Here is a 26,534-nt window from a genome sequence, read left to right as displayed (position 1 = left end):
TGTCCAGGTGGGTTTGGAATGTCTCCAGAGAAGACACAACCTCCCCAGGCAGCCTGTTCCAATGCTCTGCCACCTTCAACATCAAGCTCTTCCTCATGCTGAGGTGGAACTTCTTGTATTTTGTTTATGACCATTGCTCTTTTTCCTGTTGCCAGGCACCACCCAAAAGAGTCTGGCACTATTCTCTTGACACTCACCTCTGAAATATTTTTACGCATTGATGTGATCCCTCCTCAGTCCTTTCTTCTCAGGACTAAATAGGCCCAGCTCCCAGTCTCTTCTCGTTAGAGATGTGCCAGACCGCTTATCACCTCGGTGGCCTTTTGCTAGACTCTATCAGTATCTCCTTGTCTTTCACGTACCGATGCTCTAAGATATGTCTGAGACAGGTGTGGGGACGCTGACAGGAGCTAAAGGTCAGGGAGGGGCAGATGTTTCGCGCTGGCAGCGCAGGGCCCGGCTGACGATGGCTCCATTCAATCCGTGCCGGCCGCTGCCCTCACACCGCGATCCCTCTATCCTACATTTCCCGGCGCCGCGCGCGCAGGGCGGCGCCGCAGGAAGCGCGGAGCGGGTCTTTCCGGCCGTGCGCGCGCCCCGAGCGGAGGCGCGCCCCGAGCCTGCACCGACGAGACAAGATGGCCGGGCTGCCCCGCAGGATCATCAAGGTACGGCCGCGCGCCCCGCCCGCCGCGCGCCGCTCCGCCAGGCCCCGCCGGGGGCGCCGGGCGCGCCGGGCCGGGGTCCCGCGCCCGGGGTAGCGCTGCGCCGCGCCGGGCGCCGCTTCCGGTGCCCGGGAGCAGGGCCGCGCTAGGGCAGGGCCGCTTCCCCGGCCTCCCCCCGCCCCTGCTGGGCGAGGGGCGCCCGCCGCCGCCCCGCCGCTTCCCGCCGCCGCCGCGGGGGCCCCGCGCGCTGTGTCGGCGTGCGCGGGCGGCGGGAGCGGCCGGGGCCTCCTGGCGGGCGCGGGCCCGCGCCCATTGCGGGGATTGCCCGGGCGGCGGCGGCGCCCCACGGCCCCCGGTGCAGCCGAGCTCTGGCATCTGCGCACCCTTCGGGGTCCGAAGCTCGGAAGACACCGGGCCCGCCCCTCCCCTGTCTCCTGCCGGCCGTGCGGCTCCTCCGCGGGGGCTTCCGCCCGGCCCCGGCTTCCCGGCGCGGCTCTCGGCGTGCTTGGGCCGGGGGAGGGCGGCGGTGGCGCCGTGCTCGGCCTCCTCCGGTGCGGTGAGAGGGGCGAGCCGCAGCGAGCGGTTAAAGCCGGGCTACAGCTGTGTGTGCTGTGCGGGACCGTGGCGCCGGTGTGCGCTGGGACAGCCCGGGTGCTGCTGCCTTTGCTTGGAGGTGTCGGCTCTTACCCTGTTAACGTGTCGTGCTGGCCGTTCGGTGTCGTGTTTCGGCTTTGATTTGCCAAGCTTTGCAAGGGCTCTTAACTGTTTTTCAACAGATCCTCCGAATTCAGTTTTAGCTTAAGACTTGAGTAATTTGTAGTCACTGGAGATACATGTAGCTGTACTGCAAGCTATGAAAACGCAGCTCAGTCCTGTAACTCACATGGTTGTTCCTGCTGCGCTGGTGTCCCCTACTTGGTTTATAATGGTGAGAATCGAAGCCCTCAAATGGGTAATCTTCCATTAAAAAAATTATTACGTGACACCGGTAAGGTTTGTTAGCCCTCGTAGGAAATGACAGCATCCTCATAGCTTGTTACACTGGATGGATATTCGTTTATAACGCTATGAAGCTCTCTCGGTTGGTAACCTTTGTATATAAATGATTTTAGGAAGTGTTAAACAGTAGATGAAAAATGATAACCGTTTTGTTTGAGAAGTCAAGTTATCAAGTGATGAGGTAAAATATAAGGTCGGGGTAGCATTTATCTTCTGCGAAACAGAACTAAATCAAATTGGTGCTCGGAATTGTAAGCAGTAAAAATAAAGAAGACCAATCTCACAGATTTTGACACCTATCCAGCTGCCTGAGTGCACAGCATGCTAATCTGGATGTATTTCAGGTGTGATAGGGAGCAGTGATTCATAATACAGTGGAACTGGTATTTATCACAGAGTTGCAGTAAGAGCTCAGTCATGAGGCTGGTGGCTGTGTTAAATTTTCATTCCTCTTGACAGTTCCCCTGAATACAACTGTGAAGTGCACCCACTTATTTATTTTGCTGGTGCATAAGTTTTGTTCTTTGTGCTTTTCTCTTCTTCGTGCTTTTCTAGAAAAAAACTGCTGGCACAATTTACATAACTCACTCAAAGAGGTGTGGTGATGTAGGGTTATTTCTTTTCCTCCTGAAGAAGAAATGTGGAGGGAAAAAGAGAGTCCTAGAAACTCCAGATTTTCTATGAAGGATCCCCCTTAGACATGTGGTGGGTTGGGTATTTCTGAGCATGTGTTCTAAGTTGTCTGCAGTCAGTCTAGAGCTTTTAAATCTTGGCTTGGTTGTGTTGGATTACCAGCTCTTCAGCTCCTGGGGTGTGCATGCCTTAGGTTGCCACATGTGTGTGTGATCTAGGACTTGACTATAGGACTAGTTACTACAGCCTCAAAAATGTGCAAAGTCATATTTTGATAATCACAGCTGCAGAGGTGTGGACCCAGAAATATGCCTGCTTAAGTCTTCAGGAGTCTTGAGTGAGAATTATTTTGATCTTTCCTATCACACCAATTTTGATTTTAGTGTTAAATTTCCTATTCTGGATGGGTTAGAGGGAGGGAAGGGAGTGAACTCAGTTGCTATTGAGTATTTGAAAGATCAGGAAGGAAAGAGCTGAGTAACGGTAAAATAACTCGAGTAAAGAAAATTAAATCTTCTTGTTATACGCAGTAATAAATTTTATGATAAATAAATGGCTTAGGTTACTTTTAGGAAAATACCTTCTGCCTTCTTGCCACATGTACCCTTTGTGCTGTCCTCCAGGAGAGACCTTTGGTGGCTGCTTGGGGCTAGGAGAGTGTATTTGGGCTGTAATGAAGTCCTGAGCCTGGCTGGCCGCTCCAAATGCGGTTGGCATTCCCTGTCTTGAGCGACTGCTGGCAGATGGCCGGGCTCTCAGGTTGACTTGCAGCCCTGTACTCCTCAGCCTGCATCTTTGCTATGCACAGGCTGCCTTCCACCCAGGAGGAGAGCAGGAGCTTTCCTTGTCACTGCAAGAGCTCTGTTTATGTTTCCAATACTTTCTTCAAACTCAATGAAAAGGACTGCATAGCTGTTGTAAAGCAGTTGTTGCAGAAGATACAGAATTATTCCCAATTTGCTGTCTTCAGATTACTTAGACTTTTTATTATAGTGAGCATGGAAATGGTCTGTAAGTTCACAAGATTACTTCTTTAGAATTATGGCTGTTAGCACATCATGAATGGTGAGTAGAAGACATTGATGTAGTTTTGAATCTTTAAAGACATGATCAGATTTGGAAAACCTTGTATCTTGTGAATAGAGAAGAGGTATTTTTGTTTTCTTCTGCAGTTCAACACCAGGGGTCCTATGAGAATAATCTTGACAAAAAAAAAAAGCTATTAATGGAAGATAAAATTGAAATGTGTTATTGGCACATTTACATAAATGTGTGATTTTGATGCTCTACTCTTTTCCAAAAAGTGACTATTTCAAGTATTAAGAGGTGAGCCTTTGCAACAGACAATAAATAAGCCCAGTGACTTTTACTTTCAAGCACTCATTGCATCCATTCTTTTCTGTGTTGCAAAGTCACGTACCTCCAGTCGAGTAAGGAATTGAATTACATCTGAACTTTCTTCTTGGCTGACATTCAATCCACCTCATTACTGTGTCAAGTGCAGTCAGAGTATGTGAATGGGATGGACAATATTGCCCATAGCATCTTTCAAAATGTTTTTTTCCCTGCTGTTTTCATTGCTGCAGTGATCTCATCATTCATGATTTGATGCACAGGTCTCTAAGTTGACTATAGTCAGTTGTTATTAGCTCTTTACAATCACTGCAGCTGCTCCTATCGTGAAGTAACTTTGATTTCCTCCCCTGCATGATACTGTGGTGTTGTCTGAGATACACATTCCTTGCTATTTATTGTGTGAAGCTGTTTCCATTATCTGCAGTGAATTCCTGCTTGCTGTATTTTTTGAGGCTCTGGGAACATTTGGACTGCTAGCTGCAAGATGCTGCTTCAAAATGTAAAATTTCTGGGAGGTTTTGTGGAGATTCTCTTGGTGTGTGTGATGCTAGGCACTCAGAGCATTCTATATGTTTTAATATAAATCAGGTATTTAGCCTGCATCTGGAACTTTCTAGAAGTTCTTTAAAAGTATTGCTGGCAGCCAGCTTGAAGTTTCTTACTTTTTCTTGACAGCTGTGTTTTTGAGGCATGACTTCTTTCTCCACATTAAAATTTGAATCACTGCTACTTTTTGATTTCTCTGACATTTCTGACCACTTTTTAATTTCCTGAGTAAAAAAAAAAAAAAAAAAAAAAAGTCTTGAGATAAACCTAAAACGTTTTTTGTGGTGTTTTGTATTTCTTTGGATAATGGTTAGGCACAGAATGCATTATTTCTGAAGAAGGCCTTTCTTTAACACTTGTCAGAGAATGTAATGTCTTTTTGCAACTTGTATGCCATTTGAATCTTGTGGTTAACTTCACAATAGATAGAAGGATGAAAATTTTAGGAATTTTCAGAAATGTTTTTTACTGTTCTTAAGACCATCTTCTCCCTGCTCTTGTTCCCCCTTTCCCCCCTGTCCCAAGCATTGAGAGGCTTTGCAACCCTCATTGGTGTTCTTGCCAGGTCACCAAAATGTAACCTGGGCTGGCTGGGATGAGGGGAGGGCTATACAGGCAGGTATTGGGAGCCTGAAGCTTGGCAGGACAGATGCTTTGTGCAGGTAGGAGAGGGAAGCTGAGAAGAAGGCTCAGGCATGGACGATAAGAAAACTTTCCAGTTAGGTCTAATCAGGTTAAGTTTAAAAATAAAATGTGGAGTCTTAATAGCAGTTCTTTAAGAGGACACTGGTAGCTTTTCACAACCTTTTCCTTAAAGAAGCTTTCAGTAGACCCTGTGGAAGAAAAACTTAGGAAAACCCAAGCAAATAATTCAGATAGAGGCAATAATCCTGTTTGGACCATCTTGTATAATACTTGAGCAATTTTGATGAGGCACAAACCTACAGTAAACCAATGGACTTTTATTGCTTTGCATGCAGTTGTTTTATACTGTACATAACTGTTATGTTTAGATAGCATTCAGAGTACCATCAAAATTTGTTTTGTGCAATAGTACAAAACAAAATCACATTTTTGTAGTTACTTGTGACCAATGGTTTAATAGTGAGAAACAAGTTACAAATTTTGCCATAGATGATGGGGTGGGTTGACCTTGGCTGGATGCTGGTCTATCCCTCCCCTCCTCAGCTCAGCAGGGGAGAGAAAATCCTGGCCCAAAGGCTCCTGGATCAAGAGAATCACAGGGAAGGATCACATGTCCATTACAGCCATGGGCACAACAGACTTGACTCGAGGAAATGAATATAATTTATTACCTATCAAATCCTAGTAGGTTAATGAGAAATTAAACCTAAATCTTAAAACACCTTCCCCCCCACCACCCCACCCTTCTTCCTGGGCTCAACTTCATTCCTGATTTTCTTCTCTCTCCTACCCCTCAGCAGTGGGGGTTGTGTTCAGTGCATCACACATTTTCGACTCTCTATTCTTCCCCTGCTCCAGCATGGGGTCCCTCCATAAACTTCTCCAACATGAGTCCTTCCCACAGGCTACAGTCTCCACTGTGGGTCCTTTCCTTCCCGTGGAGTCACAGTCTCCTATGGGTGCATCCACAAACTCCAGCATGGGGTCGTCCATGGGCTGCAGGGGGACAGCCTGTGTCACTGTGGACTGCAGGGAAATCTCTGGCCCTGTGCCAGGACCACCTCCTCCCTCTACTTCTGCACTGATCTTGGTGTCTGCAGAGTTTTGTTTTCACCTAATCTCATTTCTTTGGCTGCTGCTGCCCGGGTTGTGGTTGTTAAATATATTAGCTCAGAGGTGCTACCACCATTGCTGATAGACTCAGCCTTGGCCAGGGGCAAGTCTGTCTTGGAGCTGGCAGCCATTGGCTCTGTTGGACATGGGGAAAGCTTCTGGCAGCTTCTCATAGAAGCACCTCAGTGGGCCCCCCACTACAAGCACCTTGCCATGCAAACCCAGAGATAGCATTTGGACAGAAGCTCAGTGTGAATTGCATTTATCACACTCTGATAGTTGACTCCACACCTTATATTAATGCAAGCCTCCAGTGCAAATGAGCTCCCTCAGTGTAATTGCAGGAATGGTTTACACTCTTAGCTTAGTGAATTCAGTATGCCACACTTTACAATAGCTGGAGATGCACCATGAAAAGCTCTATCTGTGCTATCATGTAGATAATCCTTCAGGAATTTGCATAGGATCTCAGATTCACAGTTCCAAAATCCCGTAATCTGCTGTGGAAAGTTCGAGAATGAGGTCACTCTTGGGGGAAGAGTGCTGCTGACCTTAAAATGCCCCTCTTCATGTTACTGCTTGGCTACAAGGTCTTCTTTCAAGAGTGGGTAGATTTTTGTTTTGTTTTATTGTTTTTGTTTTTCTTTTGAGAAGGCAGTGTTACTTGGAATACATTTGTCTTCATCTCATTGCAAGTGGTTTTGCAGTGGTTAAAATTGTGTGATGATGGGATTTGGAGAGCCAGAAGTATGTGAGAGGATTGTGAGCAATCCAGAGTTTCATTGCTTAGCAGAGTTGTATCAATTATGGACACAGCTGATGCCTTTGATATGTTGACACTTAGAACATATTTTCTTGCTTTTTTTGGGGTGGTGGTGTTAGATACAGTCAGGGCTGGTGATTGGGTCTGGAAACCTGCAGGGTGGTAGAAGCTTTAGTGTGTAAGAGACACTAGCCTGGTGATGAGTCCAGGAAGCAGGGACATGTGGAATGCTGACACTTGGGGATTATGTGGCAAGGAAGAGAATTCATGTGGAGGCTGGTTTTTTGTCAACCAAAGTGCAGTGTTCTATTTATGATGTTTGACCCTTGCTTTACAGTTTAATGGGCTTTGCTGCTAATTCTTTTTAAATTTGTCCTAAAAGGTAATGTTATTTTCAGAAGATTTTCTTCAATTAAGTTGTTTTACAATGATACAAGTTTAATGTAAACATTCTGAAATCTCTCTGACAAATGACATCTGCTTAGGTAATGAATTTATTTTCAATAATGCTGGTTACAGCTGGTTCTTTACATAGTTGAAGCTAATGAATTGATAGACCCTGGGAGAATTTGTGCCAAAATGTGATGTAATGTTATACTAAGTTTCAAATTAAGTCTTTGTAGTTTTCTGAGACGGCTTTACCCCTATATGTAGAAAACAGTTGTGACTGATAAGTTTCTCATTTTCCTACTGCCTCCCCCTCAAAAATCAAAGCAAAAATGTGCATGCTTTGTTACCTTCTTGTGTGCAATTTATCACTCCCTGGTGAAGGAGATCAGTGTGATCTTCCCCCTTATCGCAGTCAGACAGGAAAGAATTGTCATTTGGCAAGTAATTATAACTTGTCACTGTGCCAATATAAAGCCTTAGGTTTCTGTTTCATACCCCAAAATTAATCTGGACTATTGGATGTAGTTGGAAGGTAATGACACTGGTAACTGCAAGAGTTACTTCTGGTCAGAATGAAAATATGAAATAAATGATTCTGTGTGCAGTCTGAATTGAAATGCCTAAATTGATTATTGTACTTATGTTTTCTGCAGAGAGCTGCACAAGGTGAAGAAGTTACCACCTAATGAAGTTATCTTAACCAGAAGGTTGTGAAGTGATCAATCTGGCACATTCTGTAGCAGCCTCCCAGTACCTAAAGGAGGCCTACAAAAGAGCTGGGGAAGGACTTTTTACAAGGGCATATAGGGATAGGACAAGGGGCATGGGTTCAAACTGAAAAGAGGGCAGGTTCAGATTAGATGTAAGGGAGAAATTCTTTACTATGAGGGTGGTGAGGCACTGGACAGGTTGCCCAGTGAAGCTGTGGATGCCCCATCCCTAGAAATGTTTAAGGCCAGATTGGATGGGGCTCTGAGCAACCTGGCCTGGTGAGACGTGTCCCTGCCCATGGCAGGGGAGTTGGACTAGGTGATTTTTAAGGTCCTTTTCAACCCAGGCTGTTCTGTGATTCTGATTCAGATTGAACAGCTCTACTGTATGAACAGATTCAGCCTGGACTATGCTGGCACAAAAATGTTTGCACCACTGAGATGAACTTAGACTGAGGAACTGATTTGGCTCAGAACTCTTCAGTAAAGGTTGTTTCTTAAGCCAAATCACTTCTGTGATCTCATCTGTTGACTTTGCAAACACTTGGGTTGATGGGGGGGTACATGGAAGGATGACTGTTCAAATCAGCACTGCTGCTGAGAAGTTAGAGCTTCCTATTCAGGCAAACTTGTATTTTGTGAGGAAAGGAAGTGGTGGTGGTAGTTACTGATGTGAGTGAAGTTAATCAAGAATGACTGAGAGCCATGCTGAAATGGTGGGTAGAAAAGCAGTTGGACTTACTTGTAGACTCAACAGCCAATGAAGAATGAAACAAAGTACTTCCACTCTCAATGACTAAAAATTAGTGGAACTTAGGTGTAATTTAAAAAAAAAAGTCTTTAATTTTTTGCTATTTGTAGTGTCTTTTCATCTGTTTTACAAATCTTCCTGGAGAATTTGGCAGCAAATATCTGATCTCCCTTAGGAAGCAAATACTGAAATGACTGATGAGCAATCAGTTAAACTGAAAGATCTCTCTTTTTCCTCATCACATTTTCTCCCACATAAATTGTTATGTGTGGCACTCTGCAAGTGATAAGTGTTATCATTTCAGCTGTAGCAGGAAATGGAGCTAGTGGTTTTAATTTTAAGTCTGTCTTCTCTTTCTCAATAATTCTTAATTTTCAGTATCATCTGTGGAGTGCATTCTCTCTAAAAGTGGTTTTGGACACAACAGCTCAAACACAGATTAAAAAGTGTGATTTGTGGGCTAACCTCAGCCAGGTGCTCACCCAGCCACACTCTCTCCCCACCTCAACCAGGCAGTGGGAAAAAGTAAGAAGGAAAAGCTCATGGGTCAAGACAAAGAGAGATCATTTACTGGTAGTCATAATGGCAAAACATTTTCAACTTGGGGTACATGTATTAGTTTGCTTCCAGGTAAGATAGAATTGGATAGTGAGAAACAAAGACAAAATTAAAACAGCACCTTTGCCACCCTTTTCCAGTATTCAACTTCAGTCTTTCACTCCTTGTTCCCCAACTCCCTTGTCCCTGGTGGATGCAAGGGAATGGGGGTTTTTGTTTATCCCACAACTACTGTCACTGCTGTTCCTTCCTCCTCACACTTTTCCTGTGCTCCAGAGTGGTGTTCTCTGTGGGCTGCAGTGTGAGTATGTGCTCCACTGTGATCCTTCATAGGCTACAGAGAATCTTTGCACCAGTGCCTGTCTTTACTGTCTTTCTCTGACCTTGATGTCACACTAGTTTTGGTCATAGACTTTTTTTACCCCTTGCTGTTCTCTCTGTGTGGTGTTGTTTTCTGTCCTTCCTTAAATACATTTTCCCAGGTGTGCCACCATCTTGGCTATGGGTTCACCTTTGTCCTGTGGCATGTTTTTGGAGCTGGCTGTGTCTGGTGAGGTACAGCTCCTGGCCTCTCCTCACAGAGGTCATCCCTGGAGCCCCTCTGCTGCCAGCAAATTGACATATACACCCTGTACATGTGCTCAGTTGGTAATGCAGTTAAATTAGATCATAGTAAATACAAAAAAAGTTGGTGTAATTCATGTGGATTTCTTTCAAATGAGGTGCCTTTTTTTTTTTTTTTTTTTTTTTTTTTTTTTTTTTACAAGTAATGCTTATTTTGGGACTGTTCTTACAGTGTTGCATTGCATCTTATTGTTGCTTTTATAAATGGCCAGGGTTACCAAAAAGTTTGTTTTGTAGCTGGTGATTTGGAGACCTTCACTTGTAACCCCTGTGGAAGAAACTTGTCAAGACTTTTTTCATTTGTACTGGTGGAAGATGCTTTTATCCACAGCTGGTGCCAGCTGTTCCCTGGTTTCTGTTGGAAGTTACAGCCCTATGCTGGATGGCAGCAGAGCTTTTATGATGTCAATGAGCATTTTCCAGATTAAAGATCCAGTTAAGAAGACCTAGCTCATTTTCCTGAGTTGCACTGGGAATGCTGACAGGGTGTGCTTTCTCAGTAAATTTGCAGAATGATGATTTCTGTCAAGGTGGCAGCAATACACTCATACTTGAGCTACAATTCCTGTTGTAGATTAAGTCTACATCTGTTCAGAATAAAGCTAGGGTTAGTTGAATCTACAAGTAAGGCTAGATACTGCCTACACTTTCTCACTATTGATGCAGTTTAGAGAGGAGTTGTACCTTGCCTTGGCCTGGCAAAGTAGGAGTGTAACCTCCATCCTAGTGGGTGATGCTGGAGGAAAATTGCTTGACTACTGCTTAGTGAATTGAACTAGTAAATGTGCTACTGGAAATACGAGGAACGAATCATTCCCCTGAGACTTTGTGTAAAAGTGTGGTATTGTACCATTTTAAATATTTACAGCTTTAGGACCTGAGGGTTTTCTCTTTATGTAAGAGACCATTATAAGTGTTTTGTGTTTTGAAGTTTCAGAATAGTTTTATCAGAGATATGTCAGCCTCTGAATGATATTATTTCTTTTTTTAAGGTGGTGGCATAAAGTTGCTAGCCATAAGGATGCTTTTCTGTAGTCCTGGTGCTATAAAAGATTCTTAAATAACTGTTTATAACAAGTAAGATATACAGAGTCTTTGGTGTAGATGAAGACTTTTAATTTAGTAGTTTACTATCTGTTACTGAAATTAGCCCAGTTGGTAGTTAGGCCTCTTCCTTTGGAATGAGGAGGAAGGCTCTGCATTTCCTTTTTAGGTTGGTTACAGAATAGTAATCTGTTACACTGGTGTCCTGCTGTGATTAAACTGCAGTCTCAACTTTCTAAACCAGCCCTTCCACCAAAAGGAATCTTCTCCCATCCTTCTGAGAGCATGTGTTTGCCCCCTGCTTTTTGCTGGCACAGCTGTTAGCTGGAACATCTGCTGCACTGAATCAGGGGCTCTTCTCCCTTGCATGACTTTCCCCCCTTTCTTGTCTTCCAGATTGGCTACTTGCTATAGAGACAGCTATACAGGCACAACTGAAAGTGCATAATGGGCTGAACTGGAAAGACAGCACAAATTTAGTTTTTTCCTTTCTGCAGTGGCTGATTATTTATCACTTGACAATATTCAGACCCTGTAAGGTGGTGTGATTTCTCTAAGCTGCACTTTTTCTAATGGGTTTTACTAAGTTCACTAGTTTCCACAGGTGATATTAAAGGACAATGTGGACCAGAAGACTATTCTGTAATGTAGTGTGTTCCTTCAATTGTAGCACTCATTGAGACCACAGTATTTAATTAGTGAATTAATAAGCAGCATGTTTAATTTATTAAAATAATCTGCATAGCAGTAATATTGAATGTGAAATAAGAAAACTGGGGTTTCAGGGAAAGGAAATGCAGGTAACTGAATTACTAAGCAAAGCACATGTGTCTAGAGATATGGAGCTTGGATCTCTTTGAGCTATTTTGTGCTGACTTCACAAGCAAGTTTCTCTTAAATTCTAGTGGCCTTCACACAGTAGCTTTAAAGTTCACATGTTTTATAGGTGATCAATATTGATTTGTTCCTAACTGTTTTAGCCACGTTGCTTGGCAGGCAGTGTAAAATTTGTGGTGGTTAACTATTGCCATAGCCCAGGGAATGGAATAGAACTATTTTTCCAAGCAAAGAATAATTCTCCTTTCTATAAAGCAATGAAGAAGCTTTTAAAATTGTCTAATTCCATACCAGAATTTCTTCCTTCAGTACTGCAGTGATCTCTGTCAGACATAGAAGCTTTACAGTTTACCTGCAGTGGCTCTGCTAGGTGAGAAATAAAATTTGGGGTTTTTTTTTTGTGGTATTTGCCACTTTTGTGTTTTGGCACTATCATTTTGTAGTTCTTTGTTTGGTCCAGCCTTAGTCTGTTGATAGCCAGCACGATTTCTGAAGTAGCTTTTTGTTTTTCAAAAAGGTAGCACACAGAAATCTTTTTTTAGTTGTTTTGACTGAGATCTTGGCAGCTTGAGGCTTTTGTAAACACTTCTGCAAGATTGAAGGTGATTGAAATAGTATAATTTTAATGGATTCCTCCTCTGTGTGCTTGCTCATACCTCCATATTCATTAGCAGTTGATTTCCTGTTTATATGTATGGAAGCAACTTCTAGGCTGTTCAGTTTAGTTCCTTAAAGAAGTGCTCTGTCTTATTCTGTGTGTCTGAACAAGGAGAATCCTGGTGGTTATGTCTGCTTTTCAGTAACTTTTTTTCCCCTTTCACTGAAAGCAGAATAAACAAGCAAAAGCTCAAAGAATGAATGAAACATACTCTCCTGCAGATCCATCTCTCCTCATTGTGTGGCTTCTCTTAGTCTTGGCAACCTCAAAAGCCCTCAACCCAGCCTCCTGCTCTGCTGGTCTCTTCTAAAAATCACAGTGCTCTCTCTTCCTGAGGCTTCCTATCCTCACATGTTACTGTAAAAAACAGGTTTCTTCCCCCTCAGGTACAATTAGTTTTCAATTTGATGTCTTCATAGAATAATAGCTATGCAGAATGTTAGCTACACCATCTGTCCCATCAGTATCATCTGTCACTCTGCTTCAGGCCACCTGTGTTAATAAGGAAAGCTTTGCTTCTCCTTGTCAAAACACCTTCAACACTTCTGTGTTTTCTAACCATTTAATTAAAAATAAAAAAGGGAGGCATAAAAAGGGGGGAGGCATAACCAGCTATGATTGTCAGATTTCTTGTTTTTTAAGTATGGACTGGCATGTATCTTCTTTTAGTGTTTATTAATTTATTTTAGTCAATGGAAATTGTTACATTACTTGAAGTTGGAAAAAGTGGAGTAAATGCAGGAGTGAAAAGAAATCTCAATCTAAAAACATTGCAGAGTATGACAAATAGAAATAATTGCCTACAGCAGCATGGGAAACTTCATTGAAAGCTCTAAGGCTTTCAAAATATGTGCTGAATTATCTTCTGTGAATCCTCAGTATGCTAGAGGAGAGCTAATAAAAACCACTACACAGTACTGTTCTGGAACACTTACTTGATGGGAATTTGCATTCTTGTTGAGGACAGAATTAACTGTTCTATTGTAAAAACATTGTGAGCAGCAGAACTGCAAAACCCAGTTTTCTGAGTTTATTCTTTTTCCTTTTTAGCATGTTTACATGTGGGTGTTCCAGCTCTTTTTATCCTTATTGTCAGGGATTTTTGCTGGGCAAGGATGGTATATACTTGGTTCCAACCAATAAACTGGGCAAACAGCAGTGCTAGTATTGGAGCTGTTCATGTCTTCCTCTTCAGTAGCACTGAGCTTGGTTAGCTTTGGCCACTGACAGCTTACAAAACATACAGAACAGCTGAAATTGGACAAAAGGTTTAAAGGCAGTTTGGGGGGGGAAAGAGGGAAGTAACAGAGAGCATAAAACTCACTTCTTCCTCAGTTAAAAAAGTGTAAGAAAGCCTGAAAAGATGTGGGAAGTCAAGTAATTGCGTGTGTTCAATCGTCCTGATTAGTTAAAAATGATGATAAATTTAAAGTTTAATTAAAAGAAATTAAACATTCATTTATTTATTTAAATGTGTTTGAGAGACTTATTTTCATTGGGTAGCCATCCTCTGGAAATTAGAGAATAACATCAATGTGTAGTTCAGCATTTCCTTGTTCTGTCCACATCTCATAATTTTCTGTGGGTGGTATACAGGGTGGTAGGTGGTTATTTTTTGCAGTGTTTTTGTGTTTATTTTTTGTTTGTTTGTTTAGACATTTAAAATTGGTAATGTACACTTAAAAGAATTAAAATCTATAAACAGGTCAGCTTCCTGACCAGGTGCATAACATCGCCTGTAAGCTCACAATTTTTTCTGCCCCCCCCCAAAACAATAGTTAAGATATTATATTAGTTAATTTCTTCATAATTGCAGGACAAAACCGTTATTTAGTCAGAATTTAAGAGGTGTTGATGTATTTAAGTACAAACATTGCACATTCTCTCAATAAATGGCATCTTTGCTGTGTTTCTCAGAGTCTAACAAGCTTGTTTGTGTTACACAGTTCTAAAAAGATGTATTTTGTGAAGCTTTTGCACAAAGGCAGAGATGTGTGTTAGAGGATCGTGGCCTTTCATTTTGAGTGTAGTGACAAGTTGAGCCTGGTGCTCTCTCTCTGCTGCAGCAGTGCCTGGCAGGTGTGAGAGATGTGCCAGCCAGTTCTCTCACGGGCAGTCATCATCCTCACTTCTGTTTGGGAACAGCTTGAGTTACACCCATAGCGATGGAGCTCTGTGCACAGCACAGCAAGGTGTGCTTGCTCAAAGGAATTTTCATCTAATATTAATGTTCCCCAAGGCCTCAGAGTAGGCTCAGTACTTGTGTGGCTGTAGGCAGCATGAGCACTTTCCTTTGCACTCCTTTTTTCCAGGGTGTTTTATAACAGGATGACCACACTCATGGAATATAGAGGGCATTCTGAGCGGGCTGACATGCTTACAGTGGTGCAGCCCCATTGGTATTATGGGGTGCCTGCATTAAAAGAATTGTTTTTGTCATATATGGCTGTTCCATTGTTTACTGTCAAATGTATTTTAGTGGCAGAGTGTACGGCTTGCAGCCAGGCATTGCAGCCTCAGATATGCTGGCAGGTAGAAGTGCTGATGCTGCTGCCAGAGAACTGCTGATTCTGGGTTATTTTAAGCCAGGATTGGCTGCCCAGTATTGTTACAGTCAGCATACTGCCATAACTAGGGCTGTGTGGGGACTGGGCTGACTGAGGGGGAGCTGGGGACTGCTAAGATCAGCCCAGCTATTAAAATGTGTTACCCTTAATATTAAAAAAAAAAGCATTTTGAGCATGCCCATCAGAATCAAAGCAACAATTTGCTTACAAACACATCTCAGGCAAAGTCCATCTGTGAAAAAGTTTAAAAATTGGTCTTTTCCATAAATTCCTTATTTTAAGTTTTCAGTTGGCTCACATTAGTTTATGTTTAGCATAAGACACTTGCCTCTGCTAGAACTCTCAAACAGTGTATGATCCTTCACAGGTAGAAACCCAAATTGTCCCATCTACTTGGAGCAGCACTCATACTGACAGTTTGCTGAAAGACACTGAGAATGGTTTATGCACTTACAAAGATAATCTGTAGTTTCTTACTGACTTTTCATACCACTAAATGTAATCTATCCAAGTTTGTTTTAACTGCTTTTCTGCACAATTAGTGTACAAGTAAATAGCCAGCAGAATACAAATGAGTAAGTTATAAAATTATGTGTATAATTTAAAATATACTCATAGGAGTAAATGTAGACAGCTCTAAGAAGCTTGGCTGGCTTTCCAATGAGGTGTGTAAGTGGCATCTAATGTCTTTGCAGATAAGTAGACAATATGTAGTTGCAACAAGGAAGCACACCAGATAGGTTTAGTTTTAGGTTTGCATATGTACATAGTAATAAATACTATATTATGATTTGTAGGACCTTGACAATTCAGAGATGAATAATTGGATTTTGGAATTAATTACTGCAGCTTCACTTCTTTATATATTGATTAGTTTTTGTAAAATGAGGTGTTATTTAACTGCATCAAGACAGCCGTATCACTTAAATGCTGTTTACACTTATTTCTGTAAGAGTAGCATAGCAGTGTTGATATGTTTGAAGAATTTATTTAGCCAAGTAGGAGTAATATGTCTGCTTTGTGCTTGTATTAACGAGAGACTTACTGTATTGGAGAGAGGCTGACTACAAGGGTGTGTACTGACAGGACAAGGAGAAATGGCTCCAAATTGAGAGTGGATTTAGATATGATGTTAGGAGGAAATTTTTTACTGTGGGGGTGGTGAGGCACTGGAACAGGCTGTACAGAGAAATTGTGGATGCCCCATCCCTGAAAATGCTGTTGTAGATATATGGAATAAATACACTGTAAAACTGAAATAATCAATTATTGTTACACCTACAAGTTGACATCTTCAGTCAGTAGAAACAAGATAATTTTTCTTTATGAAAGCCAATACAGAAAGGTGGTGAAAAAATTAACTACACACAGTAAAAGCAAGCTTAAAGGGAAAGAAGAAATGGGACTAAAATTGCATGAGGATATGATGCTTTAGCAGGATTTTTTGCCCCTGCTGAATGTTCTTTTGCCCATTTTAGCCTTGGGATCTTTTTTGTAAGAACCAGAATGGTGCCTATAAGACTTGTGAAGAGAGGCAGCAGAGGAAAGGCAAGATGTACAGGAATTGGTCTGTCTGCTCAGTGCATTAGCAGGATGGGCAGTTCTTAGCTATGGTCGCAGCTTGGTGGCTGAGGTAGGATTGGCAGAGAATGGAGCAACAAAGAATCCAGGTCACTGTAGGAGTCTGGCTTTCCCTAATTTTGCTGCTTGCAGAACATCTTGACTGTCTCCTACTGTCTGTTAGGGTGACTTGAAACAGTTACAGGTAGGCCAAAAGTGCTCACACCAAAGCTATTTATGCATATGTATGTCTAAATATATAAAACATCCTTAAAATACCTATATCTCATACCTTTAGTGTTGCAGCAGAGTAGCACTTAAATTCTTCAAAGTCAAATCTGATTCCGGTACAAATGTTCAGCTTAATAAACCAGTCCACTCTTGTTAAGAGTAAACCTTGAATGCTTTCTGTGGGTGATTAATCCCTTTGGCTTTTCACTTATGGGAGTTTCTATTTAAGGTAGAATGGGAAATGCTTTTGGTGTTTTCATTGTGGTATTCTTTAAAGTGCTATTAAGTATATTGAGAAAAACACAGCAGTTTGGCAATAGTTCAATCAAAAGTTAAGAGAACTGAGGACAGTTGAGTTATCTATTAGTGTGTGTTACAGAAGCACAAAGCAGGTGAGGATCTGAGAGGAGATGGGTACCATTTACCACAGCCTCATCTTCTTTCTGCAGATGTTCTTTGACTTTAAGGTATTTACCATAGTTTCTGTGAATGTAGGCTAAATGAATGCTTGTTGCTTTTAAAATGGTTTGTACAGTTTATGTTTATTTTAAATGGGTTTTATTTGTTTCATTGCCTCCTTTTCTTCTAGGAAACCCAGCGCTTGCTGGCGGAGCCAGTCCCTGGGATAAAAGCGGAGCCGGATGAAAGCAACGCACGCTATTTTCATGTGGTCATTGCAGGTCCACAGGATTCCCCCTTTGAGGGTGGGACATTTAAACTTGAACTATTCCTTCCAGAAGAATATCCAATGGCAGCTCCTAAAGTACGTTTCATGACCAAAATTTACCATCCTAACGTAGACAAGCTGGGAAGAATATGTTTAGATATTTTGAAAGGTAAGTTTTACTGTGTTTTCTTTCTTCTTATCGTATTAAGTACAGATATTTGTAAGTTGACCCTAAAAAGAGTTTTCATGTGTTTAAAGAATATCTTGCTGCTTCTTTAATCTGGAAGAACTTGCTATTTGTGTAGACTGTGGTGAATATGGTGTTTCATAGTGCTATAAATGTTTCTTCAGATAAATGGTCCCCAGCTTTGCAGATCCGTACAGTTCTGCTATCAATCCAGGCTTTGTTAAGTGCTCCCAATCCAGATGATCCACTAGCAAATGATGTAGCTGAGCAATGGAAGACCAATGAAGCCCAAGCCATAGAAACAGGTGATGTATCTTCTAACTCTTTTCTAATTTTAGGAATAGCTTATTACTCACTAGCTGGGATATGTAAATCTTGACCTCTAGTTTTATGTCTGCAGCTTGGAGAAACAAAAACATATTTCATGCAATCATAGTCCAAGTGCTCTGACTGTGCCTGCAGTGCTTTTAAGTCTGTGAAGCTTGATAGAAGAATCAGCTCTCTTGATCTGTTTTATCTTGAATTTTGATGGTTTTAATTTGCTAGTCTGTCTAATTTGGAGTTCTGGTAAAATGAAGAAGAATTCTACTGCTTGTCCTCTACTGCATAAGGAACAGATTAACAGGTTCCAGAAACTGCATCTCTTTGATACTGCATCTGTTACAAGCTGTAGTGGAATGGAAGAGTTACTATGTTATGCCTCTTCACTTTTGGATCCACTGCCGTCAGCCTGTTTCTATAATATACAAAAATTGACAGCTGCTGTAATTCAAAATTGCTCTTAAAAATCTCAAAACTGATGCATTTTGTTTGCTTGCAGCAGTGGTATAAAAGAGATCTTTAAGAATATGAATTTGAAATTACTTTAATCAAGCCTGAAAATGACATATTTTCTTAAATGTGTTTCTTTTTCTTTACAGCCAGAGCATGGACTAGGCTATATGCCATGAATAATATTTAAATGCGCTTTGAACATCAAGTGTGCATCACTTCTCCTGTTCTGCCAAGACCTCTTCCTTTTTTTGTTTGCATTTAATGGACACAGTCTTAGAAACATTACAGAATAAAAGCCCAGACATCTTCAGTCCTTTGGTGATTAAATGCACATTAGCAAATCTGTGTCTTGTCCTAATTCACTATTGTACCGCATGAGCAGAGGCTAGAAGTATCATCTGGATTGTTGTGAAATTGTTTGAAAGCAGCAGCACATCTCTGCTTTTAATCATTTTTCCTGTCATGGTTTAAGTATAAGCACTGTGAATGAAGGTAGGCAGGGTTAGCTGCGGGGCTTTTTGTTTTAATTTTGTGGGCTCCTCCTCCCTTTTTATGGTGATGCTAATTGCATTGGTAAAAGCAGCTAACCAGTTATACTTTAGAATATACCCTCTAGCCCAGTCTAACTTAGACGCTGTAGATGGACAAGCTTCATTGTTTGAACAAAAAACGGGAACATTAAACATCCATCACCTTCACTAATACTATAGTGATTCTGCTGTCAAGTGTAGAAAAATCCCTCCAAGAAAAAGCTTGTGACCATTTTGTATGGCTTGTCTGGAAAATCTCCTGTAAATCTTATGTTTTAGTAAAATATTTTTTGTTATTCTACTTTGCCTTTGTATAGTTTATTTTGCTGTGTTTTCATTTCTCTGTGACAATCGTATTTAAAAAAATTGACTCCAGAACTGACAATTTTTCTTCACCAGTCTGACATACTTAACAGTAAAGAGGGGGAATTCACAAGTTGGTTTTTTTTTGTTTTTTTTTTTTTTTTCTTTTTTTGTTTGTTTTTCTTCTTCTGTTTCCTGTATTTTGTGTTATATGGGTGACCTTTCCTGGCCAATTTAATATGCAATTGCATTTGGAGTGACTTTTAGAAAAAGTCTCTGATGGAAAAATTTTAACCTTAATTTTAGTAATGTGCCGATGTGTGTTTTCCTGGAAATAACCAGAGTGAAGTAGGAGGTTGAGAGCAAACGACAGCACTAATTATGAGTATCTACATAGCAGCACGGTTTTCTAACTTCTTTAATTCCTGCCCCCTATTAACTTGAAATTCCAGTGTCCAGAACCACTGTTAGAGCCTGCTTGTGTATTGAATGATGTATGCTTAGCTACTTACAGCTAGCAACTCATACCCCTGGTTTTCTCTACAAGCCTTATTAAGCTACTTGCTTGAGCAACCAGTCAGCTTAAATAGCAGCAAAGCTTCTTTATAGGAGGGAAGGAAAGTGATGAAAAAATTCCTTCTCCTCCTTGTTTTTTGTGTATGCATCCTGTCTAGGAGTCCAGTATCTTTTCTGGGAACTCATCTAATTGGGTTCTCTTCATTTCTTCTATCTATTCTTTTCCTTTCCTCAAGCCCTCTCCCTCACAAAACCAACCAACCAAACAAAAAGCTTAAAAGCTTTTGGCATGGCCAACCTGAAATGTATAAATGACAGCTTATAGTGGTTGCAGTAGGGAGTGATTTGTCATGCAATTCAGGGGTATGGTTATGTAGTCTATTGGTATTCTCCCTCTTTCACCTCTTCATCCTCTAGTGTCATCTGGAATTTCTATAGGATGTGGTGTATTTATTGTGCTCTTATGTAAGATGAAGAATATATATTAAAACTATGTTTTCCAACAGACAGTGCTTTCAGTGGTTAGTAACTGGTATTGTCCCTCGAAGTTCTCTGCAACATGGTTGAAGAATGGTTCAAAATTCAACTTTTTCACCAAAGTGAGTCATAAAAAACTGTTTTAAAAGTAGTTTCTGTGTTGAATGTAAGCCAAAGTTGGGTCCAGGGCTTGTAGCATGTTCTTCAGAGTGGGTAAGCACCATTAACCCTTTCTTCTTATGAATGTCTGTTTGGGGTTGGCTGGCCTATATCCTGGATCTGCTGCTAGCATAGATAACCTTTGTAGCAGGCAGCTGAGAATAAGTGAGCTATGCTGTAGACTCTGGATTCACTTCACCTACCTCTTAATGCTTTATTTTACTCTACATATACAGCTTTCCTCAGCTCTGTCTCTAGTCCAAGGCCTGGTGGCACCCCCAGAAGACAGTCAGACCCATCCTGTTTGAAACTGGCTATCCCTCTCTTCAGTAGAGAAACAAGACCTGAGCTGGCACTTAAACAGTTTTAACTTCATAGGTGGGATGAATCCAGACCCAGATAATGTATGTTAAATAATACTTCTTTTACTTTTAAACCTGATTTAAGAGCCCTGTATAAAGTCAAGCTGGGAATTTCATTTCAGCTTGTGCCAAGGAATGTGTGACAGGCTAAATTCTTTGAGACCAGTAAGATATAACCTTTTCCCCAGTTAAGCAGGTGTATTTTCCCAGTTGTTATGTGAAACTCAGTTATTTTTCTTACACCTACCACTGCACCTGATTAGCAAATGCAGCTGTCTTTTAGGGAGTGTTAGTTTTATCTCCATTTTTAGTATGTGTCTATTGGATCAATTTACAGTAACTTTAAAATAACTGGGTTTCCTCTACCATTACTGGTGCTATGTGTCAAAGGTCCTAAAATCCTGAGCAAGAGTCATGACATTGCATTTTATGTGTCAGTGTTTGGTTAGTAACTGTGTAGCTGTTGAGCCTGGGTTATTGCATGGGCTCTGTAACCACACATGCAAAATACTTTTGCAGTAGTTTCCTGTAGATCAAGAGGAAGGCTTTTGGTTTTGCATAAATTTTCAGTGGTGGTCTCTTCACATGTAGCCATGTTCTGTCATGGGTATGAAGTGTATGATTATTGGGAACTGATGGAACAGATTTTTGGATCTTAGCTGACTTTAGTCTAAACCAAGTGAAACATTGCTTCGATAGCTTTCAAGTAATTGTATTTCTAACACGTTGAGACTATTGTGGAACATCTTGATGGACTAGTGACATCAAAAATTGTGACATCTCTATTTATATACATTCCTTCTTGGGTTGGGTTGTTTTGGGTTTTTTTGAGGGTTAAAGTAAAATGTCTGGTAGGTTTTGTCAATAACATGTCTTGACTGTAATGTAATATGACACTGAAATAAAAGGAAGAGTGATTATTCATTACTTAGGCACTGAGCTTCATTTAACTGCAGTGGGCTGCCATCAGTGTGCAACAGTTTCCTAACAGTTCTTAACATCTGGTAAAATGAGAAAGATAACCTTTAACTTCTCTCATATCTTTTCAATGGCTTCTCCCCACATTGTATGGAGAGAGAAGAGCAGCACCTCTGTCCTAGAAGTCCTCAGAGGAGACTGCTCTGGTGCACAGCTCAGAGATGTGTTGAGTCCCTCCCCTGCTTCCCTCCCTTTTTTGTTTGTTTGGTTTGGTTTTGTTGTTGGTGTGGGGTCTTATGTTAATTTTTGGATTTTTTTTTTTTGCCTGCCAGTTCAAATGTGTCTGGTTTAGTACAAGACTTTCCTACTTACATGCACAGTTTGGACAGTTTCTAATGCAATCAAATTGATAAATATATTGAACTTTGCTAACCTGTGTTACATTATGGTCATGGCACTAGGTTAATAATTACATGCCTGCTGGGGTGGAGTTTGTACAGTTTATTGCAGCCTTTACTGTGGAAGTGTGCAGGATGATTTTAAAGCAAATATTTAATTGTTATGTTGTGCTGAAGTGCAGTAGAAAAGAGGCATCAAGCAGCATGACTGGGTTATCTGTGGTGTTTGCTTTCATGAACTCCCCTCAACACTTAGATAAGGGGCTAGGTGTGGGCAGGTGGAGTGTTTTTGGTAAAGACTGCTCCAGTGGAACACCACCTGACCTGGATCTGGAAAGGGAATTGTACCCTCAGAGGACACATCTGGGAGCTCAGTTAATAGCTACAGAGCTGTCACTGTTGGTCAGCCCATCACTGAGAAATGGAGTGCTCTACCTGAAGGAGAATTTTTGAGCATTGGAAGGTAGAAACCACAGGTACTTAACACACTGCATGAGCCTTCCCACATAAAGAGATGGACGCAAGCAGGGCCTGTAACAGAAGCATTTTTATTAGCTAACTTTTAAAGAAGGCAAATATAAATTGTTTCACATAAAATCATCTCTGACTGGAGTGCTTGTTCAAGGTTGTTCCAGATGCTCATATAAGCTGGATTCTTGTCTTCAGAGCTGCAGTGAAGGAATATTTTTGGTTGAGGCCTAATCTGCATCTTCCTACCTAAGTTGTGCACTAAGGATTGCGAGGTCATTTATAAATCAGAAAATTTCATGTGTGGTGCTCAGTTGTTGCTTGCTGTAGTGTGTGTGCTTGTCTCAGCCTCAATACCTGCTGTGCCTTCAGAAGAACTGCTGTCATTTTCCATCAGCTACTAATGAGTAATAGTGTTCTTCCAAGTAACACTGAAGGCTTAGGCTGGATCCTGGTAAATTTATGGAAGAGTATCTGTGGTCCCATGGTCAATTACCAAGGCAGACTAATCTCACAAGACACAGTAAGGTGATTCTAATGGTGTTTTTTCTTCCTTCAGTTACTGTGGATGTTCATCTACATTATTCAAACACAGGTTCCATTAGTGTGATAGCCAGAAAGCAGGAAAGAAGGAAATACTTAGGAGAGTGAAGCCAGGTGAAGGACAGCAAAAAGGCCCTTAGGATGAGAACCTCGTTACAGAATCTGTCTGGATGTAATGGGCACTATGCCACAGGTAAGCCAACAGCAGGGTAAGTGCACAAGCTGATGGTCTTTAGGCAGCATCATACATTGCTGTAATGCTTCTTCCCACTGCCCATCCATCAGAACAAATGAGGGAAAGCTGTTGGGAACAGTGCTACCACTGAGCTACCAAAAGCAATGTGTGCCATGAGGCAAGCAGCAGCTGGTCACACAGCAGACATAGTGGTCCTGTGCCTTACTAAAATGGCACTTTGATAGTATTTCATGCTTATTTAAGGGAAGAAAATTGTCTGAGAGCATTGTTTGGGGTGGTGGTGCATAGCCCGTAGCAATCAGATTGTCACAAGCCCATGATTGCCAGTCTGCAGGTTAAGAGGTGACACCAATCCATATGTGGAGCATTGTCCTAATGTCACTGTGGTGCTGTTTCCATCACTTGAGCCAAGGAGGCAGTGCCTTACTTAATGCCATAGCATCTCTGAGACCCTAAAAGTACTGAAAGAGGGCAAGTTTAAAAAAACCTGAACATTTTCCATTCAAGCTTGATCATCTCTCCAAGCCTTGGAGTCAGTCATTCTGCCTTTCCTGCCAGTTGTTGTGCTTTGTCACACTTCTGCCTCGACTTGAGTCTTACACTTCACTTGATGCCTTGGAGATACACTGGTGGCACCCAGACAGGACTATGGTAAAACTCCCCTTAAGCTGAAGAGAGGGAGATGTGGTAACTCTGTGAAGTGCTACTGAGAAGGGGAAACAGGATGGTAAGCAACTCCCAACTGGAAGAATGCAGGTTCAAAAAATAAGGTAAGGGGAGGTAGGGCTGCAGCAAAGAGTAGAGCACTGGCACCAGTTTTCAAGTTGGGATAGGCATTAGATATGTGTGCTAAGGGGAGAGGAGAGTGGCATGTGAAGTTAAGGAAAGTATTCTTTGGAACAACAAAGCTTGAGTGCAAGGACAAGGCAAGAAGTAAGAAACATTGAATGAAACTTAAATGTAGTTTAGAGGGGGTTGAAGTCCTTCACACAATCCTTTCTAGTGCAGTATTTGCAAGGAATGACTACATCATCCACAGGACTAATTTAGATTTTATTCTGGTATTTCTCAAATATAAAAAGTCAAAATTCTTACATCAATCTTTAAAGAAAATCCACGCAAGCAGGTCAAAATGTTTACAACTTAATTCCCTTCCCACCCCACCCCTTCCTTTCAGTTTTCACTTCACAAACCATGCTGGTAAGTAAACCAAGTGTCTGCCCCTCATGTTTCTTTTCACAGCACATTGTTAACAGAACAATGCTAGGCTAAGTCAGGGGTGCAGTAAGCACCAAAATAAGAGTTTTCACTTGAACAGCCTCTCTGCAATACCTCAGGATTTCTTGTGTTTAAATGCACATCCATTTTGCTTAATTCTGGCTCTATGGGATTTTAAACTTTAAGGCTCATTTTCTTTGATACCACCATCATGTAACGCATGAGAATCTCAAAACCTCTCAGCCAGGAAAAGCAGCAGTACAAACTAGACTCTGACAATTGCAGATGACAACCTGTCTCTTCTCTTTTTCCTCTGGAGAACCAAATTGGATTCATTGTACAGAATTTTTGGCATGAGAAAATTCCCAAATTTGCTTTGTTTGAAATGGGTTTGGCCCATCAAATGAGATATTCTTGTAAAAACAAAATTCTTCTAACATTTAAATTGATAGTAGTAGAAAAAATTGTAGCCTTCCTCTTCCCATTTTTACAACTCCTTCTGTTTGAATTTAGTGTCAGATTTCATTAGTACTGAAGCCACACTGCCATCCCTTTACTGCAGTTGTTCCCTGTAGCAAAACTAAAGTGTCTTTAGTTTACATCTGCAATTCACAAAACATTTCTCTTTGAAAGGGAGTAGAAACTAAAGCAATAGAGCTTCATTCTGAAGGTTGCATAGAGACTGAAGAGATTTTTACAACAAATGCTGTTTAAAAAAAAAAAAAAATCTGTCTGACACTACTGAACAGCTCAAATGTGTGTGACCAAAAATATTTATAGGCAATCAACTCTGAGTTTGTTAGCAACAGCAATACTGTACATTTTACATTATCAAATACATAATTCAAGAGTTACAAAATAAGATCATGCATTACCACTAAATCTTATACAAGCTTGGATTGATTTCATTCCAAGAATCTGAAATGGAGACAGCATTTTTTTCAAATGAATAAAACCTCAAACCCTGGATTCTATTTTAGCTTTCATGGATTTGATATAATCTTGTTACAAGAAAACCTATACAAGTTTGCTCAATTTAAAGTGTTAAAATAACTACTGAACAAAAAAAGTGAGCATTAAAGTGATCAGAAAAGGGAGCTAAACGATTCATTCTTTTAAAGGCAGCTTTGGAGCCAGAGGTACCCTTCCATGAATATGTTAACAAAGATTAGACATTCATTGTGCTTGATCCCACCTTCTCCTGTTTCACCTGGCAAAACAGTTTAAAGCAGGGAGCTGAGCCAATGGTGTCCCAGTCTGGAAGAAGTTCAGTGTAAAATAGCTGTACCCATGTGTGCACTACTGAAATAGCAATGCTCCTTCCCTGGCCTCCCACCTCATGGCTGAAAGGATAGATAAGCTGTTGGCAATACTTCCACCTTTAGGTGCACCTGAACACTTGTGTGTTCTTTCCAGTTCTGGAAGTGACCTAGACTAGGAGCTAAGAGGGATGGAAAGCAATGTCCTACCCACTGTTTCAGAAGTCTTCAGCTTTGTGGCTCATGCCTCTTGTCAGTAGTATTTATGCCTCTTCAAAGAGAGCAGCATTAAGAGATCAGATCATCTGTCTCCCTAGTTTCACTGCATTTATATATGGCACAAGATTGTTTTTCTAGGAGTAACTTGTGGCAACAACATTTTTTTCCTAAAAAAGTGTAACAGCACAAAAAAATTCATAGCAGCATTTTACACAATTTGTGTTAAAAAAGTAGAAGTTAACCATTTGTGTATTGAGTAACAAAAGGTTTAAATTACATTTATTTTCCATTTTACACTCACTATTTACTAGTTGGACTATTTACAAGGGTTCAAATGTTATATAAGAGAATGAGCTTTACCCAGAATAAACTTCACATGTGAGGTAGTGATCTACCTCGACCTGTTTTGGCTGGATATAAAGGAGGTACAGTTGGGTTTAGATCCTAGAAAAAATTCAGAAGTAGGAGGTTCATGTGAATTACTATGTTCGTGTAGAAGAAACCATGCACACACACACACACATACAGAGAGTAATCCTATGGTAAAAACATTAAGACCAACAGTGGATTTATTTTCATCTTCATGGATGAAAAGGAGGAGAAATAATTAGAACAGGGAGGTTGTCAGCTGTACCTCATTTATTCCAACTCTTTTTACCAAGAGGCCAGCTTTTATTTGAAGAAGCTAAA

At 41.1% G+C, this 26,534-nt stretch overlaps 1 protein-coding gene across 1 annotated transcript; it reads left to right on the top strand.

Annotated features, from left to right (window-relative positions):
• The first annotated feature begins 519 nt into the window (after positions 1-519).
• On the top strand, positions 520-19,109 carry UBE2N (ubiquitin conjugating enzyme E2 N). The gene is made up of 4 exons (XM_079303871.1): positions 520-668; positions 17,240-17,486; positions 17,669-17,809; positions 18,425-19,109. The coding sequence occupies exons 1-4, from the start codon at positions 639-641 to the stop codon at positions 18,463-18,465; spliced, it is 459 nt and encodes a 152-aa protein (XP_079159997.1). The 5' UTR covers positions 520-638; the 3' UTR covers positions 18,466-19,109.
• Positions 19,110-26,534: the final 7,425 nt, after the last annotated feature.

This window comes from Erithacus rubecula, assembly GCF_903797595.1.
Source record: "Erithacus rubecula genome assembly, chromosome: 4".
Lineage (NCBI taxonomy): Eukaryota > Metazoa > Chordata > Aves > Passeriformes > Muscicapidae > Erithacus > Erithacus rubecula.
The sequence above is the reverse complement of the archived record's forward strand: the minus strand, read 5'-3'. Positions and strand labels throughout refer to the sequence as shown.

What these genes read in the sequence shown, in the direction of transcription:
- UBE2N (XM_079303871.1), top strand. Translation starts at nt 639, where the DNA reads ATGGCCGGGCTGCCCCGCAGGATCATCAAG. An exon ending in TGCCCCGCAGGATCATCAAG is followed by an intron (nt 669 to 17,239) that starts GTACGGCCGCGC and finishes CTTTTCTTCTAG; the next exon opens with GAAACCCAGCGCTTGCTGGC. An exon ending in ATGTTTAGATATTTTGAAAG is followed by an intron (nt 17,487 to 17,668) that starts GTAAGTTTTACT and finishes ATGTTTCTTCAG; the next exon opens with ATAAATGGTCCCCAGCTTTG.